General features: G+C 45.6%; 1 protein-coding gene across 1 annotated transcript in view; it reads left to right on the top strand.

Annotated features, from left to right (window-relative positions):
- Positions 1-24,278, top strand: part of CWC22 (CWC22 spliceosome associated protein) — a 271,938-nt gene that overhangs the window by 233,859 nt on the left and 13,801 nt on the right. Inside the window, exons 17-19 of the mRNA XM_085869986.1 lie at positions 2,409-2,486; positions 2,633-2,785; positions 22,088-22,215. Of these exons, the coding sequence (XP_085726112.1) occupies positions 2,409-2,486; positions 2,633-2,785; positions 22,088-22,215 (359 nt within the window). The remainder of the gene's footprint in view (positions 1-2,408; positions 2,487-2,632; positions 2,786-22,087; positions 22,216-24,278) is intronic.

Below are 24,278 nucleotides of genomic sequence, written 5' to 3'. Positions count from 1 at the left end.
TATCAGCTCGTCCTTGTCCTTTCTACCACTGCTTGTCACGGTGCGTGTTGGGGATTAGGAAGGTCATTGTTGTCGTAATCGTGCAATCGGCCCGGCAGGAATCTGGTACTCTCCGCTCGGGGTACGGCTCGGTAACGGCCCGGATCGTGCAGGTCCTGCCGAGGGTGAATTTCCCCGGTAGTTTGGATGACGTGGGTATTTAGGTAAATTGAAATTGGTAATCGACCCTATCCCACGCGGTCGACCTTTTGGCGATCTTCGGTCTGATAAGGGACCCATCGGCTCCGGAGTTATCCGGGGTGACGACCTATAAATTCCGGGTGTTCGGTGGAGCCGACTCTACTGCTCCACCTCGCGGTCGTGCTCGCCACCGAAACTCGGCTCCACAACAATACGTTGAAAAGTTTTTGGTTGTACACTAGGTGTGTATGGGAACATTTTACCAAGTTAGGATGGCCACCTCCAACTTAGATTTTTATTTTCATGGGGAAGTGGGTGAATTATCATAAGAAGTGGGTGAATTATCAAAGCTGCAAATGCACGCCTGCACCACTGGACAGAATAATTTGAAAACTTGCATGTTATCGCTAGAATACAAGTCAAACTCTCCGGTGTTGTTCAAATCATTACAAAATACTCCAATTCTCTGTGTTGTAGTGCTGTACTGTATTTAATGAAACCGATTGTCTTCATATATGTGGGGGCAATGTGTTGAAACATTGTGTTTGTTTTTTACTTGCAAAATCGAAGATTTTTCAAGTATATTGGTCAGTCGATTTTGTTATTCTGTCTGCCTGTCAATCACCTTCAGGTCATAATTCTCAACCGATTGTCGTGAAACTTTTCCAAGTTGTAGAGGTTGTTTCAACCAAGAAGCTTATTGATTTTGAGGTCCAATGTCAATGGTCATCTTGAGATCAAATTTCTAAAATCGTCATTTTGCATCCGAATGACTTGAAATTTGAAGAGGATTTATATTTCAGGTCATTGAATTCAACCGACATAATATTCAGAAGAAAGCTTGCATTGTATAGAATATAACAATATGCATGTATGTGAATGAAAACCATCTTATTCCATTCCTACCATTCATAATACTTGAAAGTACTGATAAATATCACAGTACGAAGTCGAATAGAGATTTGGAAAGCACATACCAATTGATTCTGGATGACGGCAATATGGTAGACGTGAGGAAGTGAAGTGATGTGCTCTTGCACCTGGAATCCTGTAGGGTGGCGATGTAGCCTTCAGTTGAGTAAAGCTCTTGATGCCGTCCACCAAGTTTCGTCCAATAGACTAGACCTTGCATATCGTGCTGAAGGTTGCTCCAGTTCTGCCAATCTGTGTGTGATGTGAATTCTTGTGAATGGAATGGAAGCGAAACGTTGCGTTTTTGAAATTGTTTTTATTTTCCATCCAATACGAGTTTTGACGGTACTAAAATGGGTGCATGGGTTTTCAGGAACAAAACAATCCACACCTGTGTAATGCAGCTCACTTGCCAGCCAAGCTTTTACGCAAAAATGGGGAAATGTTACCATAATTTGACACCTGGCTGATAAGCCTGGTGTTGGCTTAACGGTTGAGGTGGCTGACTTAAAGATCTTGTGGTCTTGAGTTTGAGCGCTTGTCGTGCTGTTTAGTCACACCAGGTGGGTTAACTCAGCTTGTCATCCTTCCGTGGTCGGTAAAATGAGTACCAGCTTACTGGTAACAGGGGCACTACATCAGCAGCACAGTCACGCTTTCAGCAATGATTCATCCAGCAGCCGTAGGCTGCATATGAAATAATAATAATAATCTGTCTGATTCTTTGTTTTGTTTGACTTCAATGCAGTCTTGCACCGCTGGTTGGAATATCTTGAAACTTTGAGTTTCTGCAGTATGACACAAAATAGAGCTGCCCCCTGCCCCCACTCCGTTGCCGCCCTCGTATGGAGCGGGTGTTTTTAGTGGAACAATCATTTAAGTAAATTCACACATTTTTACCCATTTTGATTTGGTGAACTTAAAAGTTTCATGTGCCTGTGAATTATAAAATAGAGACCTCTAAGAAATGAGGTGAAAGAATACGTTAGTTTCTTAGCCTGATGATGAGCTGTTTCAGATGTTTCTTGCTGAACTTGTAATGCACACATGAAAGCATTTTTTGTTATTTTTAATTCTAAACTGAGGGGTGTTGAATTTACACTGTCAGAAAGTTGCAGATTTTTTTATCTTCATCAATTTTGGGCATTACTTGCCTCATTACAAAATACAAATGACTGTTCTCATAACTCACCTTGTAAATGATGCTTTCCATGTCACTTCAGTTGTAATCATGTAACATTAGTTCCTGTGCTTTGTTTATAATAATCGACACTTTTCGAATTGTGAAAATGAAGTGATTAATTATTGTTTTGCAGAAAGATCTTTGCAACATGATTTTGGACTGCTGTGCCCAACAGCGGACCTATGAGAAGTTTTACGGCTTGCTGGCAGGGGTGAGGTTTTTTTTGGTGACCAAAGTAAACCATCTGTTTTGTCAATTGGATGAGGAAAAAAAAACTCAATTAAATAATGCATAGCGTGGGAGTGCAATGATAAAGATTTCAAGACATTGATTGGCAATGATTTTCATTCACCACAGCGCTTCGCCTTGCTTAAGAAGGAGTACATGGAGGCATTTGAAGCTATCTTTTGTGATCAGTATGAGACCATACACCGACTGGAGACCAATAAGCTGCGCAATGTGGCAAAGATGTTTGCGCACCTCCTGTACACCGATGCCATACCATGGACCGTATGTACTGTGACCCTCCCCACTTTGCCCGGTCTCCTTGTGTCATAATATTATCAGCCTGACAAAATTTTCACATAATAACCTGTAACATCTGCCTTGTGCCAGCTTTTATCCAAACCCATTATGAATCCATTTTTAACCCTGCATACGTGAAACGAAAAGTGGGGTTAAGCAATAGGTTCACTTCTGTCTGTCTGTCTGTCTGTCTGTCTGTCTGTCTGTCTGTCTGTCTGTCCGTCCATGGAAAAACATCAGTTTATGATCGAGGAACAACTTGACTTCAATTGAATGTTATATTTTAGTCATTAATGGGAAAACGAACCTTCAGTTTCGCAGTACCATTGCTCTGAATTTGATACGATCGCACATGTGCAGTGAGGAGTGAGATTTTTTTTTGACTTTGTCTGCCTGTCTGGCAGTCAAATAGAATTGAAAATCATTTCAAAGAGGAAATTTACTGTTTTTATTGATGTCATGAAGGACACAAACAGGCAAGGCAAACTCATGTCTCGTGTTAAATTAGGTGGTGTAAAAGACTGCATCAAATGGCGGTCATTTTTTGGATTTAAATTTTTTTTTTAATATGACTGTTAAAATCTTTATTTTTTTAAAAATTGAATTATACACTTGAACACTGTGTGGGGTAAGGTATTCTATTCCATGAACACTAGTTATGCTAAGTAGTAATTTTCTTGTAATCTGCCAAATATATAATTTCTCTTGAACCACAATCCAATGTATGAATCATACTCTGTGTGATAGTGTTGGTTCTGCCAAAGCAGTTTCTTGGCCTGGGTTCATGCTGGTCGATTTGCCATCCCTCTCCCAGTAGTAGTTAGGTGAGGAATTTGGAATTTGTTCATGGTGCCAGAGATAGCTCACCGACTCTTCGCAAAGGACACCGTGGGATCTTTAACGTCTTCCAACTAATTCCGGCAGATGGGACACCAGTTTAACGTCCATCCAAGAGACTGCACACACATTGATCAATCACCTTGCCTGTGAAACACTGGAATGAGAACTTATAGCTGGGTCGGTAGTCAAACCGGGGTGAAATAGCTTGGAAGTGAGTGTCCATACCTCTCAACCATCCCGCCAACTCTCTCTTGAACTCACTTTGCCTTGATCAGATAGATGACCTCAAGCAACCCAAATTTACTCTGTTTTCGAATAATTATTGTCCAACTTATTTGCAGCAATGGGATCTGAGATGTCGAATTTGAAGCTTTCTTTTTCCAATAAATAAAGTCTGCGTGTGTGTGTGTGCATATATCCATCCGTCCGTCCGTCCGACTGACCACCCAACCACTCCTCTTCTCCATAATCACTATATATTTGGAGCGAGTCAATTATTTTTTCTTGTATGGTATTATTAGTAAGCTTAATAGAGTGGGATTTTATACATTGTATAGCTTTCACATACATGAAACTTGTGTTTTCTTTTTGGGGACTGGGCGTGGGTGGAGGGGATAATTCTCTACATTTCCATTTGTTATTGTGATGCCTCTTTCTGGCAATACGGCACAGTACTAAGGTTCACTGTAACCCTGGTATATAGAACGTTGCAAGCATATTGTTACTTTGGTTTTAAAAATGGAAACCTGAGATTGGGCACCGGTGTATCCACCGATTATTAAAAAAAAAAAAAACGCTGTGTATTTGTCTATCCCCCTCCATAAGGACAATTTGAGTGGGGTTTTCAAGGCCAATCTTTTAATACGACTGTGCTCACTGGTCTATTTTTCAGGACCAAAAATAAATAAATAAAAAACATTCGAGTAATTGCATCTCTTCTATTGGAATTGTAGACAGTGACTTGCAACTGGACCTCCCGTGTGGTATGCAGAAGCGTTTTCTTAAATAGCAATATATACAAGGCACAGGGTGGTGAAATTAGCTGCACACGATGTGTAACGAGCGCAGAGTAAAACGAGTATTCATTTATGTCCGTAGGATGTCTCATAAATAAGGAAGATAAAAGCACACCCGACGTTAGGTCGAGGCTTCAGACTTTGGCATGCTCACAAGGCTGTACTGTCGAAATGAAACATCCCAGAAGATAAAGGAAATAGGGTCACATTTGTACATGCAGTGTTTTAAAATAACACTTCTTGCTATATCTTCCAGTCTCTTTCGTCCAGTCTCTGAATATTTCGAATGAAATAATTTCAACCTGTCATTTTTGACAGGCTTTTATACTCGTAAAATATAAAACATTAAAAAATAATTTGAAGCATTTTCATCAAAATAAAGCTTATGTTACAGTAATTAGTGCTTTTACTTACTTATATCCATTTTATGCAATAAAGTGTTGTGTCTGTATTATATTTTGTTGTTGTTATTTGCCAATGCGTACTATAATGGCGGACGAAGATAAACGGTGACTCATAAGTTTCATGCAGGAGTGAAGAATTGGAACAGAATTTTCTTTATTCTCAATGGAAAGTGATGATTTGAGACCAGAGGAGTTGTACTTTAGCACACTGCAACCATTTCTCATCAATGTGGAACTTGAGTGTTGCTTGCAACACTTTGGGGAAACTATGCCACGAATGTATGGCTGAGCAGTGAAAAGCTTAAAACGATTTTTTTTAAAAAGAAGAAGAAGCTTTTGGAGCTGACTGTAAAACTGCATGCACCATTGGTTAAAAACCAGAAGCATTATTTTCCCACATTGATAAAATGGATGACATGGATTCCTGAAAACTTGCATTGCATCATGGATTGGCACACTAATGACGAGTTAATATTTAATTATTGATCGAATGTGAAATAGCACACTAATTAATATTTAAAGTTATCCACTGTTTCATGGCATAGCGTGTTCTGTGGGTGAGGATACACGTGAAATGAGCAAAATAGCTTTTAAGGCCTGCGGATCCATTTACGGTCAGTGTGAGGTTATATAGCTCATTTGAGTCGAGTTGATTTCCTGGAAATGAAGTTGATGGCTCCCAGCTCTCTGTGGTGTTACTATGCGATATTGGCTTGACCTTTTTTTATTATTATCACAGGGATATTTTAAATCGTTTTAAGTGCTTGTTGAAGAGTAGTTGTTGCAATTAGAATTCCACAAGGATTGTAACAGAGGCAGCACAATTAACTGATCGACTCGGTGTCTGAAAGGCTTTTGATGTGCAAGGAGACAGTTCTGTGCAACCAGCATCAAAGAAGGGAAGACTTGGCAAGTGAGAAGAATTTAGGAATATAAGGATGAAATTATGACCATAAATGAGCAAATATTGTCAGGTGTCATTGTGGGAGATTGAGTTGTGGGTTGTAAAAAGGTATGCGTATGCAACCCTGTTGTAATTGGAAAGACTGGTGCAAAGTGCAGGTGGTGAATAGCAAAAGGAAATTAAATGTTGTTCGTCTTTCGGCTGCTCTCGTTAGGGGTTGCCACAGCGGATCATCCATAATGATCCGCATACTGATTTGGCATAGGTTTTACGCCGGATGCCCTTCCTGACGCAACCCTGGTCGCCTCTTACGACACAGGGATAAGGATTGGGTTTCGCCATGATCCCGGGCTGCCCTACACCCTCTCATAGCACGGCCCAGTGCATAGCTCCCGTCAGCAAAAGGAAATTAAATATGAGATTTAATTCATTCTGAGGCTTATCATCATTTGTTCTCCTTGGTATAGCAAGTTAAAAGTTCTCTTTTGATGATGTAGACTGAGCAAATTTTCATAGGATGGTCGTCCATGTTCGTTTTGCCACTCAGCTCTCAATGAACAAGGCACAGCATAACTAGGCACAGGCACAGCATTTTTCTTCATTTAACTCTCAAAGATTGCATTTTAAAATTAAGAAAATTGCTCATGCAATGTAACCCTGATTATTGCCCTTTACAGTTCCTGCTGAAATTGGGAAAGAATGTTCTCTAACGCAAAAAGTTAATTGAAAATCCAGATTGTTGTCCAATGAGGAATGGTTGTGGTGGATCGAGTTGTTGACAACTTTAATTTTAATGTGAAATGATGCTAAAGAGCTAAAAAGGTAGTTTATAGCTGGGTACAGATTTAAACAAAAGCTGGACAGCTCAGAGGTGAGTTTGCATACCTCGAGACTATCCTAGCCTGAAAGTAGCATTGTGCAATTGTGCAAGTTGTTTAAATTGAATAAACCTTCTGATTGATAACCAAATTGATGGTTTAAAGCTTGTTGTTTTTTTGTTTGTTTGTGCTTTTACGATCTGCTCCTAGATTAGGACATCTTTTGCAACTTTGCACAGTATTGCACAATTGCTCAAGTAGTATTTGGCCCATCCGCCCATGTAGAGTGTGTGTGTGTGTGTGTGTGTGTGTGTGTGTGTGTGTGTGTGTGTGTGTGTGTGTGTGTGTGTGTGTGTGTGTGTGTGTGTGTGTGTGTGTGTGTGCGCGCGCGCGTGTGCATGCTTGCGTACATGTGCCGCCGCTACCGGTCGTCATCTCCATTGGCAAGTCTTTAAGATTGAACGAGGCCTTTCCTTGTCCTGAAGCATCCATTTACACCCCAGCAAGGAATCACGACTCATGGACCAATCCGTCTCCTTATTCATGCTCTGTTTAACAGAGCCTTCCCCAATACTGAATCATCCATTTTCATCAAAACAAGGAACCACAACTCGTGGACCAAAGCTGTTTCCTTATCCGTGCTCCGCTTCCTTCTCTGTCTACAAAGTGGTTAGTATGTAGATCCGCACGACCTTAATTGTGGCCTCCGGGGTACTCTCGGTCTCTTCCTTCCTTGACGAGATAGAGTTGACAAACCCAACAAGCCGCAAGGCCAGGCTGCGTCCCAAACACATGTCAATCAACGCGACCCCGGGCACCACATGCGTGGCCTTCTGCCTCATCAAAGCTGCAGTCCTAAAAATAGGTGTGTGTTCCTAAAAAACATTCTGTAACCAACACCCCATTGTTATATTTTTTTATGAGCAAATACCGTCCCAGACACATCCGGAGACAGACACTGCCCAGACACATCCGGAGACAGACACTGCCCAGACACATCCGGAGACAGACACTGCCCAGACACGTCTGGAGACGAACTGCGCCCACCCGACACGTCCGGAAACAAACGGTGCCCGCCCGACACATCCGGAGACAAACGGCGCCTGCCCGACTCGTCCGGAGACAAACGGCGCCCGTCCGGAAACAAACGGCGGCTACCCGACACGCCCAGAGACAAACGGCGCCCGCCCGACACGTCCGGAGACAAACGGCGCCCGCCCGACATGTCCGGAGACAAACGGCACCCGCCCGACACGTCCGGAGATAAACGGCACCCGCCCGGACACGTCTGGAGACAAATTGCGCCCGCCCGGACATGTCTGGATACTAACGGCGCCCACCCGGACACGTCCGGAGACAAACGGCACCCGTCCGGACACCTCCGGAGACAAACGGCACCCATCCGGACATCTCCGGAGGCAAACGGTGCCCGCCTGGACACGTCCGGAGACAAACGGCACCCACCCGGACGCGTCCCCGCCCAGAGAGAGAGAGAGAGAGAGAGAGAGAGAGAGAGAGACAGACAGACAGACAGACAGACAGACAGACAGACAGACAGACAGACAGACAGAGAGATAGATAGAGGGTGTTTGCACTGTATTAGGAGGGGGCAGAGTGAGGATGGGACAGAGAGAGAAAGGTGTGGGTAGTGGAGTTATGCGTGGTGAAACACACATCTGTAAGCCTTTTCCTGGAGTGTGCTCCGTGCTGGGATAACAATTAATGTCACACTTTAATCGCTTGCTCATCCATGATGGCCATTTTCTTCTTTGTGCTGGCATTTCTGTTTGGCATCTTCAAAACAAAGGACTGCTTGTTACAATTGAGTGAATTATGGACTGATTTGTGAGGAAATAATGATATAATTTACCTGTCTGCATGTAGAGTGCGCGCGCGCGCGCGCACACACACACACACACACACACACACACACACACACACACACACACACACACACACACACACACACACACACACACACACACACACACACACACACACACACACACACACGTTAGTTATTGGCCGATATCAGCACTTCATCGGTAATCGGCTGATTGGAGTCGGTGTGACGTCTGACTACAGCACGTACTTTATACAACCCAAAAACCTTGAGTAGCTTTCTTCTTTGGTTTGCGGGACTTTCAATAAACAAATTTATAAAGCAACATCACATTATAGATGTTTTAAGGAGATGAGCATAAACATTATTCTTTATATACAGCTGTCAATCGCTGTGTATCATGTCGAAAAAAATTGGCTCTCTAATTTTGAAACGTGTTCATATGGCAAACAGCTTGGAAATCAGGTGTTATCAAATGTATTTTACTTTGAAACTCATACAGAGAAACCACATAACCTTTCTAAAGCATGTCCAATTCACAAAAAATAACCAATTGCTTTAGAAACAGCCATGAGGACAAAAAACGTGATCGTTCATACTGTTGCGGATTTCGCGCCCGCCGGCGTGCGACGGCCACGTAACTCGAATCGCGGCACGTCGCCCACCGGACGTGACAATCCAGTCGTCTTCGGACACGGGCCACTTAAGCGACCCATTCCGTACTATCAGAATAACCGAGCGGTGTTATCGTCGACCTCGACGGTTCGATTAATTATCGGGCGTATTCAGCCCACTACCAACCCTTTACGTGAAGCAAGATGAGGGTTCAATGGGAGAAATGACGAAGCGAAGCGGGAAACAGTTCAACACAAAAGCACATTTATTCGCGGCACACGGGAAGCACACATATTCAATTCCACCAAAAGCACACAGAAAAAACACAATTCCATTTACACAAAAAGCAAATATAAAAGCGAAAACAATGCAGAGCTAATACCGACTACCGAGCACACGGCAACACTTATACAATTCTACCTCACAGACGGCGCCGACAACACATACCCAAAACCAAGGAAAGAATACCCCCAAGAATGAGGCGGGCCTGAGGCCGAGACCGGGTCGCGCCTACCCGTCTGGTGATGAGACGCGGAGCGGCGATGGCGCCTCACTCCGCGGGCCTCGCGGACAGTGTCTGGCAGGGGGTGGGAAAGGGGCCCCCTTGGTCGCACTATCTCAGCGCGGGGGGAAACAGGAGGGGGTTGCTGATGCTCGGGGTATAGAGGATCTTTATTATGTGCGACGAGCGTCTCCACCTCGGCCAGGTCGCGCTGCCGGCCTTCCTCGGGCGTGCAGCTCCCGGCACCGTCGCGAGCACCCCCTCGTCTGCCTTCGCCGCTGCCGCCTCTCCGCCTCTGGACTCTCCACCCTGGACTCTTCTTTGGGCTCTCCTCGTTCGACTCTCTTCAGCTTCTCCAGCTACTGCAGGCTTTCGGCTCCAGACTTCCACACGGCTCTGACTGACGAACACGGTCCTTTTATCCCCCCCGTAGCTTCGCCTTTGACCCCCTCCCTTTGACCTTTCACCTCGCTCCCCATTGGCCCGAGAAAAAGTGGGCGTGAAGGCTTCTTGATCCACAAATTTGCATATATCGATCGTCCTGGAGGCGGGGCCAAATCGTCCCTCGCTCACCGATTGGACGGCAAAAAGTGGGCGTGTGTCGTTTTTGATCCGTTTTTGAAGCACAAAATCCGTGATTTTGTACACGCTGTTCGACGCGCGCCCTGCACGAGTCCAACACCGGTACCCACAGCGGGGCAAGAACGGTGGCGATGCTACGGTTGCGAGGTGTGACGTGAAGGTCGTGGCGGTTGTGGTGAAGCGGCGTTGTGGTTGGTGGTTGATGTTGTGATTGTGGTGGTAATCATGGCGGTTGGTCCAAAATAAAGATAGTAAAAGAAAAACGGCTATCCTGAAGAGTCGCAGCACGCATAAATGACATGTATTCCCACTAGACAACGGGTTTGGACCTAACTACACATGTACTTACCGAGATACCTCACCTAAGGGACCTGAATGGTGGTTTGCGAATTTGGTAACCACAACACTACCCCCTTCTCTTTTTACAGACTCGTCCCGAGTCGTCAAATTTTCGTGTGCCATCATGTGTAGTTTTCCCCGAGTACATTTTACCTACGGATCCCTGAGTGCGACATTCATGGTATTCGTGTCCCCAAAATAAATAACCTGAGGGCTGCGTAACTATCTAAACAAACTCACTCACACGGACGACTTAAATAAAATTGCCGGCGCTAGACAGACATGCCGGGGGGCGCACTCATATTTACAGTACATCTTAACCTTAACTTACAAATTTTACACTAAACCATGGCCCAGGATCATTGAACTCTGCAAAAGAAAAGCAGTTAGCAGGGAGCCAGGCTGCCCGCATGCAGTCTCTGGCTCAAAACAATGCAGGTGACAGGGAACGTGGCTGGCTGCTCACACGCAGTCCAAGTGCTTCCCTTTTGAACTGAACGCAGTGAACCACAACGGTGCATGGGCTGCACAAACGTAGTCTCCGTGCCAGCTCAAGTGGCACACGCAATGAGCACAACGAATGGATGGATGAATGGATGGACGCAAAACACGGTGCATGGGCTGCCACTGCAGGCCCGTGTTGTAGCTGCCAACAGGGCAGTTCTCGCAGCTTGCAAACTGTTGCTTTCTGATCCTGGCGCACATGGAAATGAACAGGGGGGGGGGGGCAAAGCAAAAATTGAACGGGGCTGGTGAACATGGGCAGTGGGCATGGCATGGCAAAGGTAGCAGGCAAACACAGCCCGTAGAAGAAGGCCGCTGCAGGCAAACACAGCCGGCAGAAGAAGGCCGCTGCAGGCAAACACAGCCGGCAGATGAACTGGCCGGCACAGGCCTTGCAGAAAAACAGCCAGCCGGCAGATGAAGTGGGCCGGCACAGGCCTCGCAGTAATACAGCCAGCAGATGAAGCTGGCCAGCTTTTGCCGTCAGTGGAAGTTGGTGGAGGGAGTGCGGTGGTGCTGGCCACTTGGAAGGCGGGCTCGGACCTACCTACCTGTCTCCCTCCCACCTATCGCCTTTGCCTGTCACTGTCTATACCCACTCCCTTAATTTGTAAAACCCCAATTTAGCCCCAACTTATTTTTTTTTATTTTTACTTTTATGTTTACTTCCCCTCTATAAATCGTCCCCTAACCCCCTTTATCGTCCTTGTTCGGCTAACCTATCCTGTCACCTAGCCTACTCCCAACCCCTACGTTCCCTTCCCGGAGGGGAATAAGGGAGAGCTAGCGTCCTGTGTCGAGGCCCAACGAAGCCTCAGAATGGCCTCCCCAGAGTTCGGCGATCTATAACCAAAGTGGGTCCAGCGGCCCACAACGACAGCGAGGGGATGGATGGTGCGGAGGGGTACACTTCCTAATCTACCCTATCCATTTAACTGTTAAACTACCCCGGGGCTTTCAACAAGCGCCTCTCGCTTAAACAATTGGTTCTAACAACCCAGATTCCCGTCACCTGTGTTGGTGTCCTCACAATTTCGGGCCTCGCCCCCCAATTTTCTCTCCGTGCCCTCACACGGTCTCCTGGCTGGGACACGTGGCTCTCTCTGGCAGGCACGACCCTCTGCCGAATCTCCCGCTATGGCACCCCCGGGCACTACACTGCCTCCGAGCCTACCAGCTCCCTAACACCGGGGAGTGCCCCCCATGGCACCTCCCCTGAAACGCACACGTGGCAGGCCGGCCTCCCGGGCCCCTTTCCGAGGGTCACCCGTGCCCATAACACTGCCCACGCGGCTAATGGCGCCCCGGGCCCCCGCACCAAGCAGGCGCACCCGTGCCCACTACTCTATCCCGGCCCCCCATGGGCCCATGGCCTACCGCGGCCGACTAGCCTGGTGCCCGGGGTACCCACTCAGCGATACTCACCTTTCGCAGCCACGCTCCCAAGCCCGTCAACAGGGCTCCTGCACCCCTCCAAATGGGTCTCGAGCCTACTTCCTCACCAACAACAAAACGACTTCCATTTTTCAATTTGACTAACCCAGCTAACTCACTTTACTCTGACCCCGGGGTCCCTTGGGCGGGAGTCACTCCTCCCCCCAATCACTCATCGCACCATGCATTCCCCATTCACTCCACACACACAGACCCGCTGGCCTCACTCACTCACCATGTACTCACCTCACAACTCACCAACTCTTCAACACACACACCGCTGAACTCTGCCATCCTTCTAACTATTTCCCCTAACTAACTCGTGCTCCCACGTCGTCCCTTAAACTATAGCACGTTCCTTTTAACTCTACGTAGCTAAACTACGTCCCCACTACACATCCAAAGTCTGTCTCTGTCTCCAAATCATAAAAATCATTTCCCATTTTATTTCCCAACCTAAATCTGGCTACAATCCCTCTAACTAATCCATTCCACGGACTCCATGAGGACTTACCCCTGCCCCATGAAGTCGGTCTAACTAAGCTAACCCTTCCCCCTAACTAGTTTCCATCCTGTGCCCAGGTAAGGGGGTCTTCCACCCCTTGCCCAGGAATTCTGTGCACCCGAAAGTGAGGCTTGCTTTTTTTTTTTTTTTTTTTTTCTTTTTTCCATGCGCAGCACCTGCGCGGCAACTCAGAGCTCGCGCACTTTGCACCTGCCCGTGACGTCATGCAGCTGCACGTGTTCCTCGTCCCTCCTTGGACGGTGCCATCCGGCCGGGATACCCCTCCTGCCGGATTCCAACCACACGTGCAGCCATGACGTCACCGTGCGCAAAAAAAACACAAGCCCCACGTCTCGAGGGGTTCCCCACGTGAACACATGTGCTTTGCCCGTTGGAGCTTCACACACACGATCGCGTGGAGAACCCGTCCGGTCCAAATCCGTTATCCTGCCTAAACTTTGTCCGTCCGCGGGATCGGCAAATCCACCGCTGGCGTTTCCGGACCGGGACTTCACTCTCGCAAGCGAGCACGTGGTGGTCTCGTGCGTTGCACAGCACGAACCTCGTGCTCGCTGCTGGGTGAACCCGGCACGGTCCCCGAAACAACTACAGCCGCTACTCGGCTTTCTTTCTTTACATGTCGCCGTCGTCGCCTCCATTCCACACACGCATACCTGCGTGTTACGACGCACACAGTCCACACCATCACATTCACACCGGGAGACGCGGCTGCGTGCTCCCGCATGCCAACCGACATCTCCCTCTCATACCGCTCTCTCACACACACGGTCTCCCTTGCACACAGCGACCTTGCACACGGCCGTTCACTCACGCACGGTGCCTCACCACTCACACAAACCATACTACTTACACACGCGGGGGCACTCACCCGCGGTGCCTCATCCACACTCCGTGCCTCACTCACACACGCGGGGGAACTCACGCGCGGTGCCTCACTCATACACATGGCGACACTCACACACGCGGTCTCTTCCACACACGGTGCCTCACCCACACACGCGGGGGCACTAACCCGCGGTGCCTCACTCACACTCCGTGCCTCATCCACACACGGCGTGCTGGGAAGCACGTACTCCGGCACCATCGCCACCACACCACTCACACACGGGGTCGCTTCCACACACGGGGACGCACTCACACCTTGCACCACACACACAGGGACAACCACACTGGGGATTCGTGTCCCCACAAGGGTCTCCGGGGCCTCTATACCCCCCAAGCTCTCCGTGCACCCGTCCACAGCACTCCTCCTCTCAACCTCGCAAAGCACGACCGAACTCACCTGGTCGTGACTCGCCTCAAGGGGGAATACTCCCTCCCCTCGTTCCTGGAGGAGGCCATCCAGGTGCTCGCACTGGGTCTCTACCCAGTCCGCCAGCTCACCCCCATGATCCTCCACTACCTCCGTGTGTGTGTGCGCGTCACTTACCCCGTCTTCATCGTGCAGTCTCTCCTCTATTTTTTCTGTCTCCCGTGTCTCTATACATTTTCTCTCCTGGTTCCTTTTTTCTGTCTCTTCCTGGTTCCTTTTCCTTTCCCATCTGAGTCTTTCTTTCTCTCTGAGCCCCATTAGCTGTTCGTTCTCCCTCCGTTTTAGTTGTTCAATTTCACACTCATAGAGTTGTTGTTTTCTTTCCCACTGTTCCTCCTGCTCTTTGTTTTCCAATCTCATCGTTTCTTTTAATTGGCTCATTTCCTTCCTGTGTTTCATTCGCTGTTCTCTCACGACTCTTCCTCGTTTCCTCTCCTGTCCTTCCTTCTCCAGTTTCATGGTTTGCTTCATTTGGTTAATCTCCTTTTTGTGTTTCATTTGCTGCTGTCTCATTACTCTTCCTCGTTTCCTCTCCTGTCCTTCCTTCTCCAGTTTCATGGTTTTCTTCATTTGGTTCATCTCCTGTTTGTGTTTCATTCGCTGTTCTTTGTCTATCTCGTACTCCAGCCTCAGCTTTTCTTCCAATTGGTCAACCTCAGATTCATGTTCTTTTTGTTTTCTATTCCATTGTTCCTCTCGATCTTCCCTCTCCAATCTCGTTGTGTCCTTCAATCTCCTGATTTCTCCTTCCTGCTTCATTCCTTGCTCCTTTACTTTCTCCTCGTATTCAAACCTATTTTTTTCCTTTTGTCGTTCAGTTTCAAATTCATACTCTTTCAGTTTTCTATTCCACTGTCTTTCTTGTTCCTCCTTCTGCAATCTCGTCATTTCTTTCAACTGACTGATTTCTTTCTCCTGTCTCATTCGTTCTTCCTTCATTACTCTTTCTTGTTCCTCATTCTTTCGTCTGGCCTTCGCTTCCAGCTGTTCGATCTGTACAGTGTGGTTTCTTAAAGTTTCATTTTCTCTTCTCTTCCTTTCCTCTTTTAACACTCTCAGTTCGTTTTGCAGTTCCCTCTCTTTGTTTTGGTGTTTCTGTAACTCAGAAACTTTCTTTTCCAATTCCTTTCTCATCTCCGCACACTCAGACTTTGCTTTGGCTTCTAACTGTTCTTCCGGCTTGCGCTTGTGGTTTTCTACCCGTCTTCCCAGTTCCTCTGTCTCCGTTTTTCCCTCCAGTCCCAGCTTATCAACTCTCTTCGTCATGTCTTGAAGTCTTTTCTCACACTCCACCGTTTCGACCTTCAATCCCTCCTCTGTCTCCTCCTGGCTTTCTTTTAATTGGTTTTTCGCTTCGAGTGCGTTTCCATCCATTTTTTTATTTTCCATTTGTTGCGTATTTCTCTTCGTTTCGTTGTTCCCTTCTTCCATTCCGTCAATTATGCTCTGCACGAGTTCCATAACGTGCTGTATTGTCACCTGCCCTGGCCACTCCCACTGACTACATTTAGCGGTGGGGTTATAATAAAAAAACCGACCAGATGAACGGCATCGATGCCTTTCCCAACCTTCTGGTACGGGTTTCTCTTGCACGGTGATCTCGTCCTGAGCCATGGATTCTACATTACTATTACACATACCTAATCCACCCGGCACCCGCTCGCCTTGAGACGCCATCTTGCTTCTCGTGAAGGGTTAATTTAGCTCGCTCGTAATTTGGAGGGAATCGGGGGTCGCTTCTCTCACCCCTGGACCGATTCCCGTGAATTTAATTGGAGACAGGAGAGCCCGTTTTCCTGTTCTCCGATACCAGTGCCGCGAGGAGGGCGATGAATTTGTATCGCACGACCTGACACCAGTGTTGCGGATTCGCGCCCGCCGGCGTGCGACGGCCACGTAACTCGAATCGCGGCACGTCGCCCACCGGACGGACAATCCAGTCGTGACCCTCTCGGACTAACGCCGGGAACCAGTCACGGGTGGACCTTTCGGTCTCACCGCGATCGAGCCAATCAGCCCCCGCGTGGGATAGGGTTGCTCGCCAAATTCGACCTACCTAAGTACCCACGCGGAGGGTAGACCGGGCGATCGCACCTCGCCGCAGGTCGACTTCGGACACGGGCCACTTAAGCGACCCGTTCCGTACTATCAGAATAACCGAGCGGTGTTATCGTCGACCTCGACGGTACGATTAATTATCGGGCGTATTCAGCCCACCACCAACCCTTTACGTGAAGCAAGATGAGGGTTCAATGGGAGAAATGACGAAGCGAAGCGGGAAACAGTTCAACACAAAAGCACATTTATTCGCGGCACACGGGAAGCACACATATTCAATTCCACCAAAAGCACACAGAAAAAACACAATTCCATTTACACAAAAAGCAAATATAAAAGCGAAAACAATGCAGAGCTAATACCGACTTCCGAGCACACGGCAACACTTATACAATTCTACCTCACAGACGGCGCCGCCAACACATACCCAAAACCAAGGAAAGAATACCCCCAAGAATGAGGCGGGCCTGAGGCCGAGACCGGGTCGCGCCTACCCGTCTGGTGATGAGACGCGGAGCGGCGATGGCGCCTCACTCCGCGGGCCTCGCGGACAGTGTCTGGCAGGGGGTGGGAAAGGGGCCCCCTTGGTCGCACTATCTCAGCGCGGGGGGAAACAGGAGGGGGTTGCTGATGCTCGGGGTATAGAGGATCTTTATTATGTGCGACGAGCGTCTCCACCTCGGCCAGGTCGCGCTGCCGGCCTTCCTCGGGCGTGCAGCTCCCGGCACCGTCGCGAGCACCCCCTCGTCTGCCTTCGCCGCTGCCGCCTCTCCGCCTCTGGACTCTCCACCCTGGACTCTTCTTTGGGCTCTCCTCGTTCGACTCTCTTCAGCTTCTCCAGCTACTGCAGGCTTCGGGCTCCAGACTTCCACACGGCTCTGACTGACGAACACGGTCCTTTTATCCCCCCGTAGCTTCGCCTTTGACCCCCTCCCTTTGACCTTTCACCTCGCTCCCCATTGGCCCGAGAAAAAGTGGGCGTGAAGGCTTCTTGATCCACAAATTTGCATATATCGATCGTCCTGGAGGCGGGGCCAAATCGTCCCTCGCTCACCGATTGGACGGCAAAAAGTGGGCGTGTGTCGTTTTTGATCCGTTTTTGAAGCACAAAATCCGTGATTTTGTACACGCTGTTCGACGCGCGCCCTGCACGAGTCCAACACCGGTACCCACAGCGGGGCAAGAACGGTGGCGATGCTACGGTTGCGAGGTGTGACGTGAAGGTTGTGGCGGTTGTGGTGAAGCGGCGTTGTGGTTGGTGGTTGATGTTGTGATTGTGGTGGTAATCATGGCGGTTGGTCCAAAATAAAGATAGTAAAAGAAAAACGGCTATCCTGAAGCGTCGCAGCACGCATAAATGACATGTATTCCCACTAGACAACGGGTTTGGACCTAACTACACATGTACTTACCGAGATACCTCACCTAAGGGACCTGAATGGTGGTTTGTGAATTTGGTAACCACAACAATACGCTGTTGAGGATAAAAGTTAAAACCTCCACCACCCTTCATCACCACAAGATACAGGATGAAACGTTGCCAACACGGCACCCATAACCAAGCATGCAGGCATTCACACACACCCGCGAAGAGTCCCTTTACAGATCCAACAAGAAAAAGAGCAATCGGAGATTGCAGACCCTAGTCGGGACTTCTTTTGAGTGGTGTATTTTTATAGGTTTTAGGGTAAATTTAATATGGCTGCCAACCATGTGACCGATGATGTCATATGTGTGAACCTTTTGTTCCTCATGGACTGGCAATCATAGTGTAAAGTTTCGCCTTAGTTTCTTGAGCCACTTCAGAGAAGATTTTTGAAGGATTTTTTTGTTTTATTTAACAATATGGCTGCCAAATCATGTGACCAATGACGTAATGATTTTTTTTCTCTGGAACATTTCATCCCAAGATGACCCACAAAATTTTTCATACTGATCAGATGTGGCGTTCAACATATCGCGGGTTGAGAGATAATGTTGTAACTGCGTTTTTGGCCAGGTTGAATGGAATGGCTCTCATGTCTAACAAAACACCATTTATCTTTCATTAGCGATTTGCAGGAAATGAGAAATTTTCAGTTACAACATTATGTCTCTCAACCCGTGAAATGGTGTTTTGTTAGACATGAGAGCCATTTTATTCGGTTTCGCCAAAAATGCAGTTACAACATTATGTCTCTCAACCCGCGATATGCAATGATGACGTCATAACGAGGGCACCTATGATGACATAAAAAATCAAACTCATTCCCCTGAGTTGTACTTGCTATGTGCCAAGTTTCAATTTTTTCCTTGGTGCAGTTTCAGAGATACAGAGGTCCAAAGTTTTTCAGTTTTTTCAATATGGCTGCCACACCACGTAACCTATGACGTCATAATTATAACAAAACATTCCACATGAGTAGTCGCAGCAATGTTGAAAATTTAATCTCCATCCAATAAGCAGTTGCGGAAAAAAACACGAAATTCTGTGCAGACAGACAGACAGACAGACAGACAGACAAATGAAAAATCACTCATAGATTGACAACTTGGCAAAACGGCACAAAGTAAAATTGCACTCGGTGGAGCGCATACCTCTGCCAGGTGGAACAGTTTACGTTTTGTATCCCACTGATGGGCTGGATCTGAACCAAAATCCAATGCTCTTGTTCTTATTGAACTCATCCACCTTGTCATAACTTGTCCACAACTTTTTGAGATATAGTGATATATATTTAGATTTTGGCCCTATCTATCAATTTTACAAATTAAGCCTGTGTTGACCTTTTGACCTTAAAAATAATTGGCATTTGAATTCAGCGACCTGACATTAAAATGGTCTTTAAATTTCAAGTCAATCGGATGAAAATTGAGGATTTTCGAAATTTTTTCCCAAATTGGCCTTTTGGCCTATTTTGACCTTTTGGCCTATGTTTACCTCAAAATTAATAGGTGTTTGAATTCAGCGACCTGACATGAAAATTGAGGATTTTAGAAAATTTTGCCCAAATTGGCCTTTTGGCCTATTTTGACCTTTTGACCTATTTTGACCTTTACCTCAAAATTAATAGGTAGTTGAATTCAGAGACCTGATATGCAAATTCTCTTAAAATTTCAAGTTAATTGGAATAAAATTGAGGATTTAAAAAATTTGGCACATGTTGACTTTTTGGTCGATGCTGACCTTTTCACCTATGGTAACCACAAAATAATAGGTGGTTGAATTCAGTGACCTGAGGTGTAAATACTTTTCAAATTTCAACTCATTTGGATGAAAATTGAGGATTTAGAAAATTTGGCCTTTTGGCCTATTTTGACCTTCTGGCCTATGTTTTCCTCAAAATTAATAGGTGTTTGAATTCGGCGACCTGACATGAAAATTCTCTTCAAATTTCAAGTCAATCGGTTGAAAATTGAGGATTTTAGAAAATTTGGCCCAAATTGGCCTATGTCGACCTTTTGACCTACGATAACCTCAAAAGTAATGTGGTTGAATTCACTGACCTGATATGCAAATACTGTTCAAATTTCAAGTCAATCGGATGAAATTTGAGGATTTTAAAAAATTTGGCCTCTTGGCCTATATAGACTTTTTCGGTCGACCAAATATTTTATGAAACTTCAATGCTGGACCGTCGCAGGGTCGGTGACATTAATCTCTGAAAAATTCAGAGCGATTGGTTGAGCAGTTTGGGCTGGAGTCAAGCGGACAGACAAACACACAAACACACACACAAACAAACGGAGGCGATCGAGCAACATACTTGTAAAAAAAAATTTTTTTTGCCAAGTAACAAACAGACCCAAATGCAATATGTCGGCATGAAGATCAGGCATTCGATGGTATCAGTGAGGAAAGTGAAAGAAACATTTGAGTGCTTTATCGTTGATTAACTGTTGTGGCCTGTTCCAAGTCGAGGAATTCTTGAGTAGGCCGAATAAAATGCCGAATCAAGACCCCAGCGAGGGAGAGCGAGGTGACTGAGGACACGCCTTGATAAAGTAAAATTTTTAAATAATGCCGTTAATTATCTTCAAATCTTCTTCTTCTTTCGGCTGCTCCCGTTAGGGGTCGCCACAGCGGATCATCCATTATGATCCGCATAGTGATTTGGGACATGCTTTACGCCGGATGCCCTTCCTGACGCAACCCTGGTCGCCTCTTACGACACAGGGATATGGTACACCTATTTTAACCGGGGTATACACCGGCCCAGTATACTGGTACTCATTTCGCCGACCTCGGAAGGATGACAGGCTGAGTCAACCCCCTGGTGTATTAATTCAGTGGCTCAACGGGGCTTGAACTCAGGACCTCTTGGATCCCAAGCCGCTGCCCTAACCACTGCGCCAACACCAGGCTCCCGTTAATTATCTTCAAATGGGGTGTTTTAATTAACGCAAACACCCAATTTTCACTCTTGCACCACCTTGGAGTTCCCTTAGCATGTATGCAAAGTTTCAGGCCGTTAGGTTTCATGGTTTTTGAGTTATGGAGGAGACAGACTGATTGACGAACGGACGGATACACACTGACATTTATTGTCATCGGTGGCTCCACTGACGAAGTCGCAGGAGACATTGTTTTTGGTTTGTCCATCCGTGATGGGTTTTTGTTGTTCTTCTTTGTCATTTCTTTCTCTTTTCAACGCAATGCGGGTTATGCAAATTTATAGACTCATTTGTTTTGTGTTTGTTTCAGGAAAAAAAATAATTTGATTGAAAATATGAATCATGTCATTTCTCTTGTATCAATTGAGGAAATGTTTGTATTTTTAAATGATAAATATTTGAATTTTGACTTTTTCACTGCTATTATTTTACGAATGACATTTCTTCATAATCATTTTATAAATCAAGAACACAGAGATAAAAAATCGTGTGAACAAGTGAAGTAAAGAAAAAATAGGTCTTTAGATAACCAAAAGAACATGCGTTTCTAAAGGGCAGCTGCAAAACATCGAGCCTCGGCACACAATTTGAAAGCCATTCTTGCTCTTTGCTCTCCTTGTCACTTCAAGCTTTGTTCACTCTAGGTTCAGTCACAAAACGATAGTGGAAAGAGATTGCACCTTGCCTTCTTCATTTCTGAGACCTGAAGCTTTCCAACAATACCATGGAATTTTGATGACCGATCCCTCCATGTTTTTGTGCTCTCATTGCATTTTCGCAGCCATGTGTTGTCCACTTTCTCTTAAGCCCACTGGTGTACCCTTATTTCACAAATTTATCTCTCAGTGCAGATTTCATGCGAAACATGGCCCGGAGTTCACGTCTGCCGAATGTTGTCAGAACTCATTTTGCTGCTTAATTGAGGTGTGAAAGTGAGCAAATTGGTGTAACCGCAAGAAAGGAATGCATCTAATTAAATACCTTTGCAACTTTTCATTGTTTTGCTCAACTGCCAAATTCGTTTTTAGGAAAGAAAAATACAAAGTTGCATGAATATCTTTTAGTCTGTTTCTTTTCAACTATGTAAATGAGTTGATTTGTGATACAATTTATCTGTGTGATCTTGTAAACAAGCATCTAAGCTCGACTTCAGTTTTGCTTTGCATTATTAGTCGGACATCTCTAAATATCACACCGCCAATTTTTGTGGTTGAAGGTACTGGAGAATGTGGTGCTGAGTGAAGAGATGACGACTTCCTCGAGTCGTATCTTTGTGAAAGTACTCTTCCAAGAGCTCTGCGAGTACATGGGACTCCCTCGGCTAAACGAACGGCTCAAAGACGTGTGAGGAGCCGCAGGCAACATTTGCATTTCGACCTTCAAGCCTTTTCAAAGGCCGATCACAGAATATTGTATATTTCCTTCTGAAATTTGCGACGAGTATCGTCATCTGTTTTTGTACCTGCATCGTCAGTCGTGATTTTGTCCACTTTGTCACACACAGTATGAATTCGTGTTGTATAATTTCATGTTATTGTAGAATAGATGACAATGCCACTGTGTGCACCAGTAATGTTTGTAAGATGCTTTAAGTACAACAACAGTTAACGGCGCAGTTTGTTCATCTTGCATCCATGTTTTTTGTGGTGTTTGGCATTTTAAGATGATGTGAAATGAGTCTCGAATGAAAATTACTCGAAAGCTCCAAAAGCACTGAAAGCTGCGATTGTTTAATCGCATTCACTTTGGTAACACATCTTTTCAAAATCCACTGGAGTTGGCAGCCAGATGGATCCTCTTTTCTTTTTCGGTTTTTTTATTTTTTTATTTTTTCGCTCCCCTTGAAATACGAGCCAACGCAGCTTTCCTCGGACATTATAACAGCACGGACTCGTAAACAGCATGATTTGATACCTTTTTCCACAAAGAAATGGCGCTTCCATTTTTGTATTGAAATATTGCAACGGAGCCATTATAGCTGACTCGGGAGAGCTGAGGATGCAGTGAATGCAAAGTCAATTTGTTGCCCACCAATTTGTTTTGGTGCCTGTCCAAGTCCAAGATTGGTGTTAAGGTGATGGAAGGATAGGGTACGAGGGTTGAATTGATGGTTGAAGTATTGTTTACATTTAATACCTGTTTATTGACGTGACATTTCAATATTTAAAAAAGCAATCATTGCCTTTCCAAAATTTTTTGATATCTATCATAAATTTATAGCTCGCAATTCTGTCCAAAAAAGCTCAATTTGTCTCTGCGCAACGATGGGAGAAATATTTGTGGGCATTGAAAGGGTGGATAAATTTTCCATCCCTGCCCCGTGTAAATGTGTAACGCTTCACCAGATTTGCCATGGCATTTTCATTTCGTCGGCAATAAGGAACGGCCCGTGCAGATTTAATGCAAAACATGGCCTGTAGTTCATGTCTGCCCAATGTTGTCAGCACTCATTTATAGCTGGCTTGACACTGTCTTTTTTTGGAAGCAGCTTTGTATGGCATCTGGCAAATGAAGATGTTCACATTTGTTTGTGTCACAGACGCTGCATCGCTAATGGATACATCGAGCATTTGTATCGTTAACATTAAGCCCGATTTATACTATTTTTTGTGGTGTCAGATATTTCTCGTTTTGGTCGGGATGTGTATATTTTAGCCCATCTCAGAGATGGCAGCTACATGATCATAGTTAATGCAATGAGTCGTTGCACAGACATCATCACGTTGTCCAACTTCTTATTCACTTTTTTAGTGCCGTAAGCAATGCCAGAGAACGGTTATATTATCATTTTCCTTTCTTGAAAGTTAAAAAAGGCCTTTTTCGATCTATTTGCAAAATACCATATGTATAGCTCTCATCCTGTCAGGCTGTGATAAGCTAGGAAACCACAACCATCCAGCAATATTTGTGGTGAAGTTCTGTTTTGTTTTTTATATTTTTAACTTTCTTGGTACATTTTATGTTTAAAGCTTCAGTTTATTATATGAGTCGTATTTATACAAAGAAAGTATTGTAATAGTTTTGGGTTGCAATTCCCCGGCACACATAACTGTTGCCAATTGGACTGTTTCAACTTTAACTCGAGAAAGAGGTTCAGGCTTTTTGGTGGTGTTGGAATGCGTGTTGATTTTGAATTTGGTTTGTTTCATTATTTTACCTGCAGTATTGATATGTTATTGATCTTCCAGTTTGTGTTGCCTTTTTTTTTTGCCTAATCATACTTATCCTTCACCATCCAAATTAATAGAATGTAAAAGTGACACTTTAAGGCATCCTTTGAGCAGGAATCTTGTGAGATCATCTCATTAAATCTGCCCAGCCTGGTCAATTTGCTAAATGTTTCATAAGAACTTGAGCCGAATGAGCACCGCACATCATGATTATACTTTTTAACTGTGATATTAGCC

Source organism: Eptatretus burgeri, chromosome 2 (genome assembly GCF_056783735.1).
Source record: "Eptatretus burgeri isolate ZD-2024b chromosome 2, Ebu_testis_v1, whole genome shotgun sequence".
In the NCBI taxonomy this organism is placed as follows: Eukaryota; Metazoa; Chordata; class Myxini; order Myxiniformes; family Myxinidae; genus Eptatretus; species Eptatretus burgeri.
The sequence above is the reverse complement of the archived record's forward strand: the minus strand, read 5'-3'. Positions and strand labels throughout refer to the sequence as shown.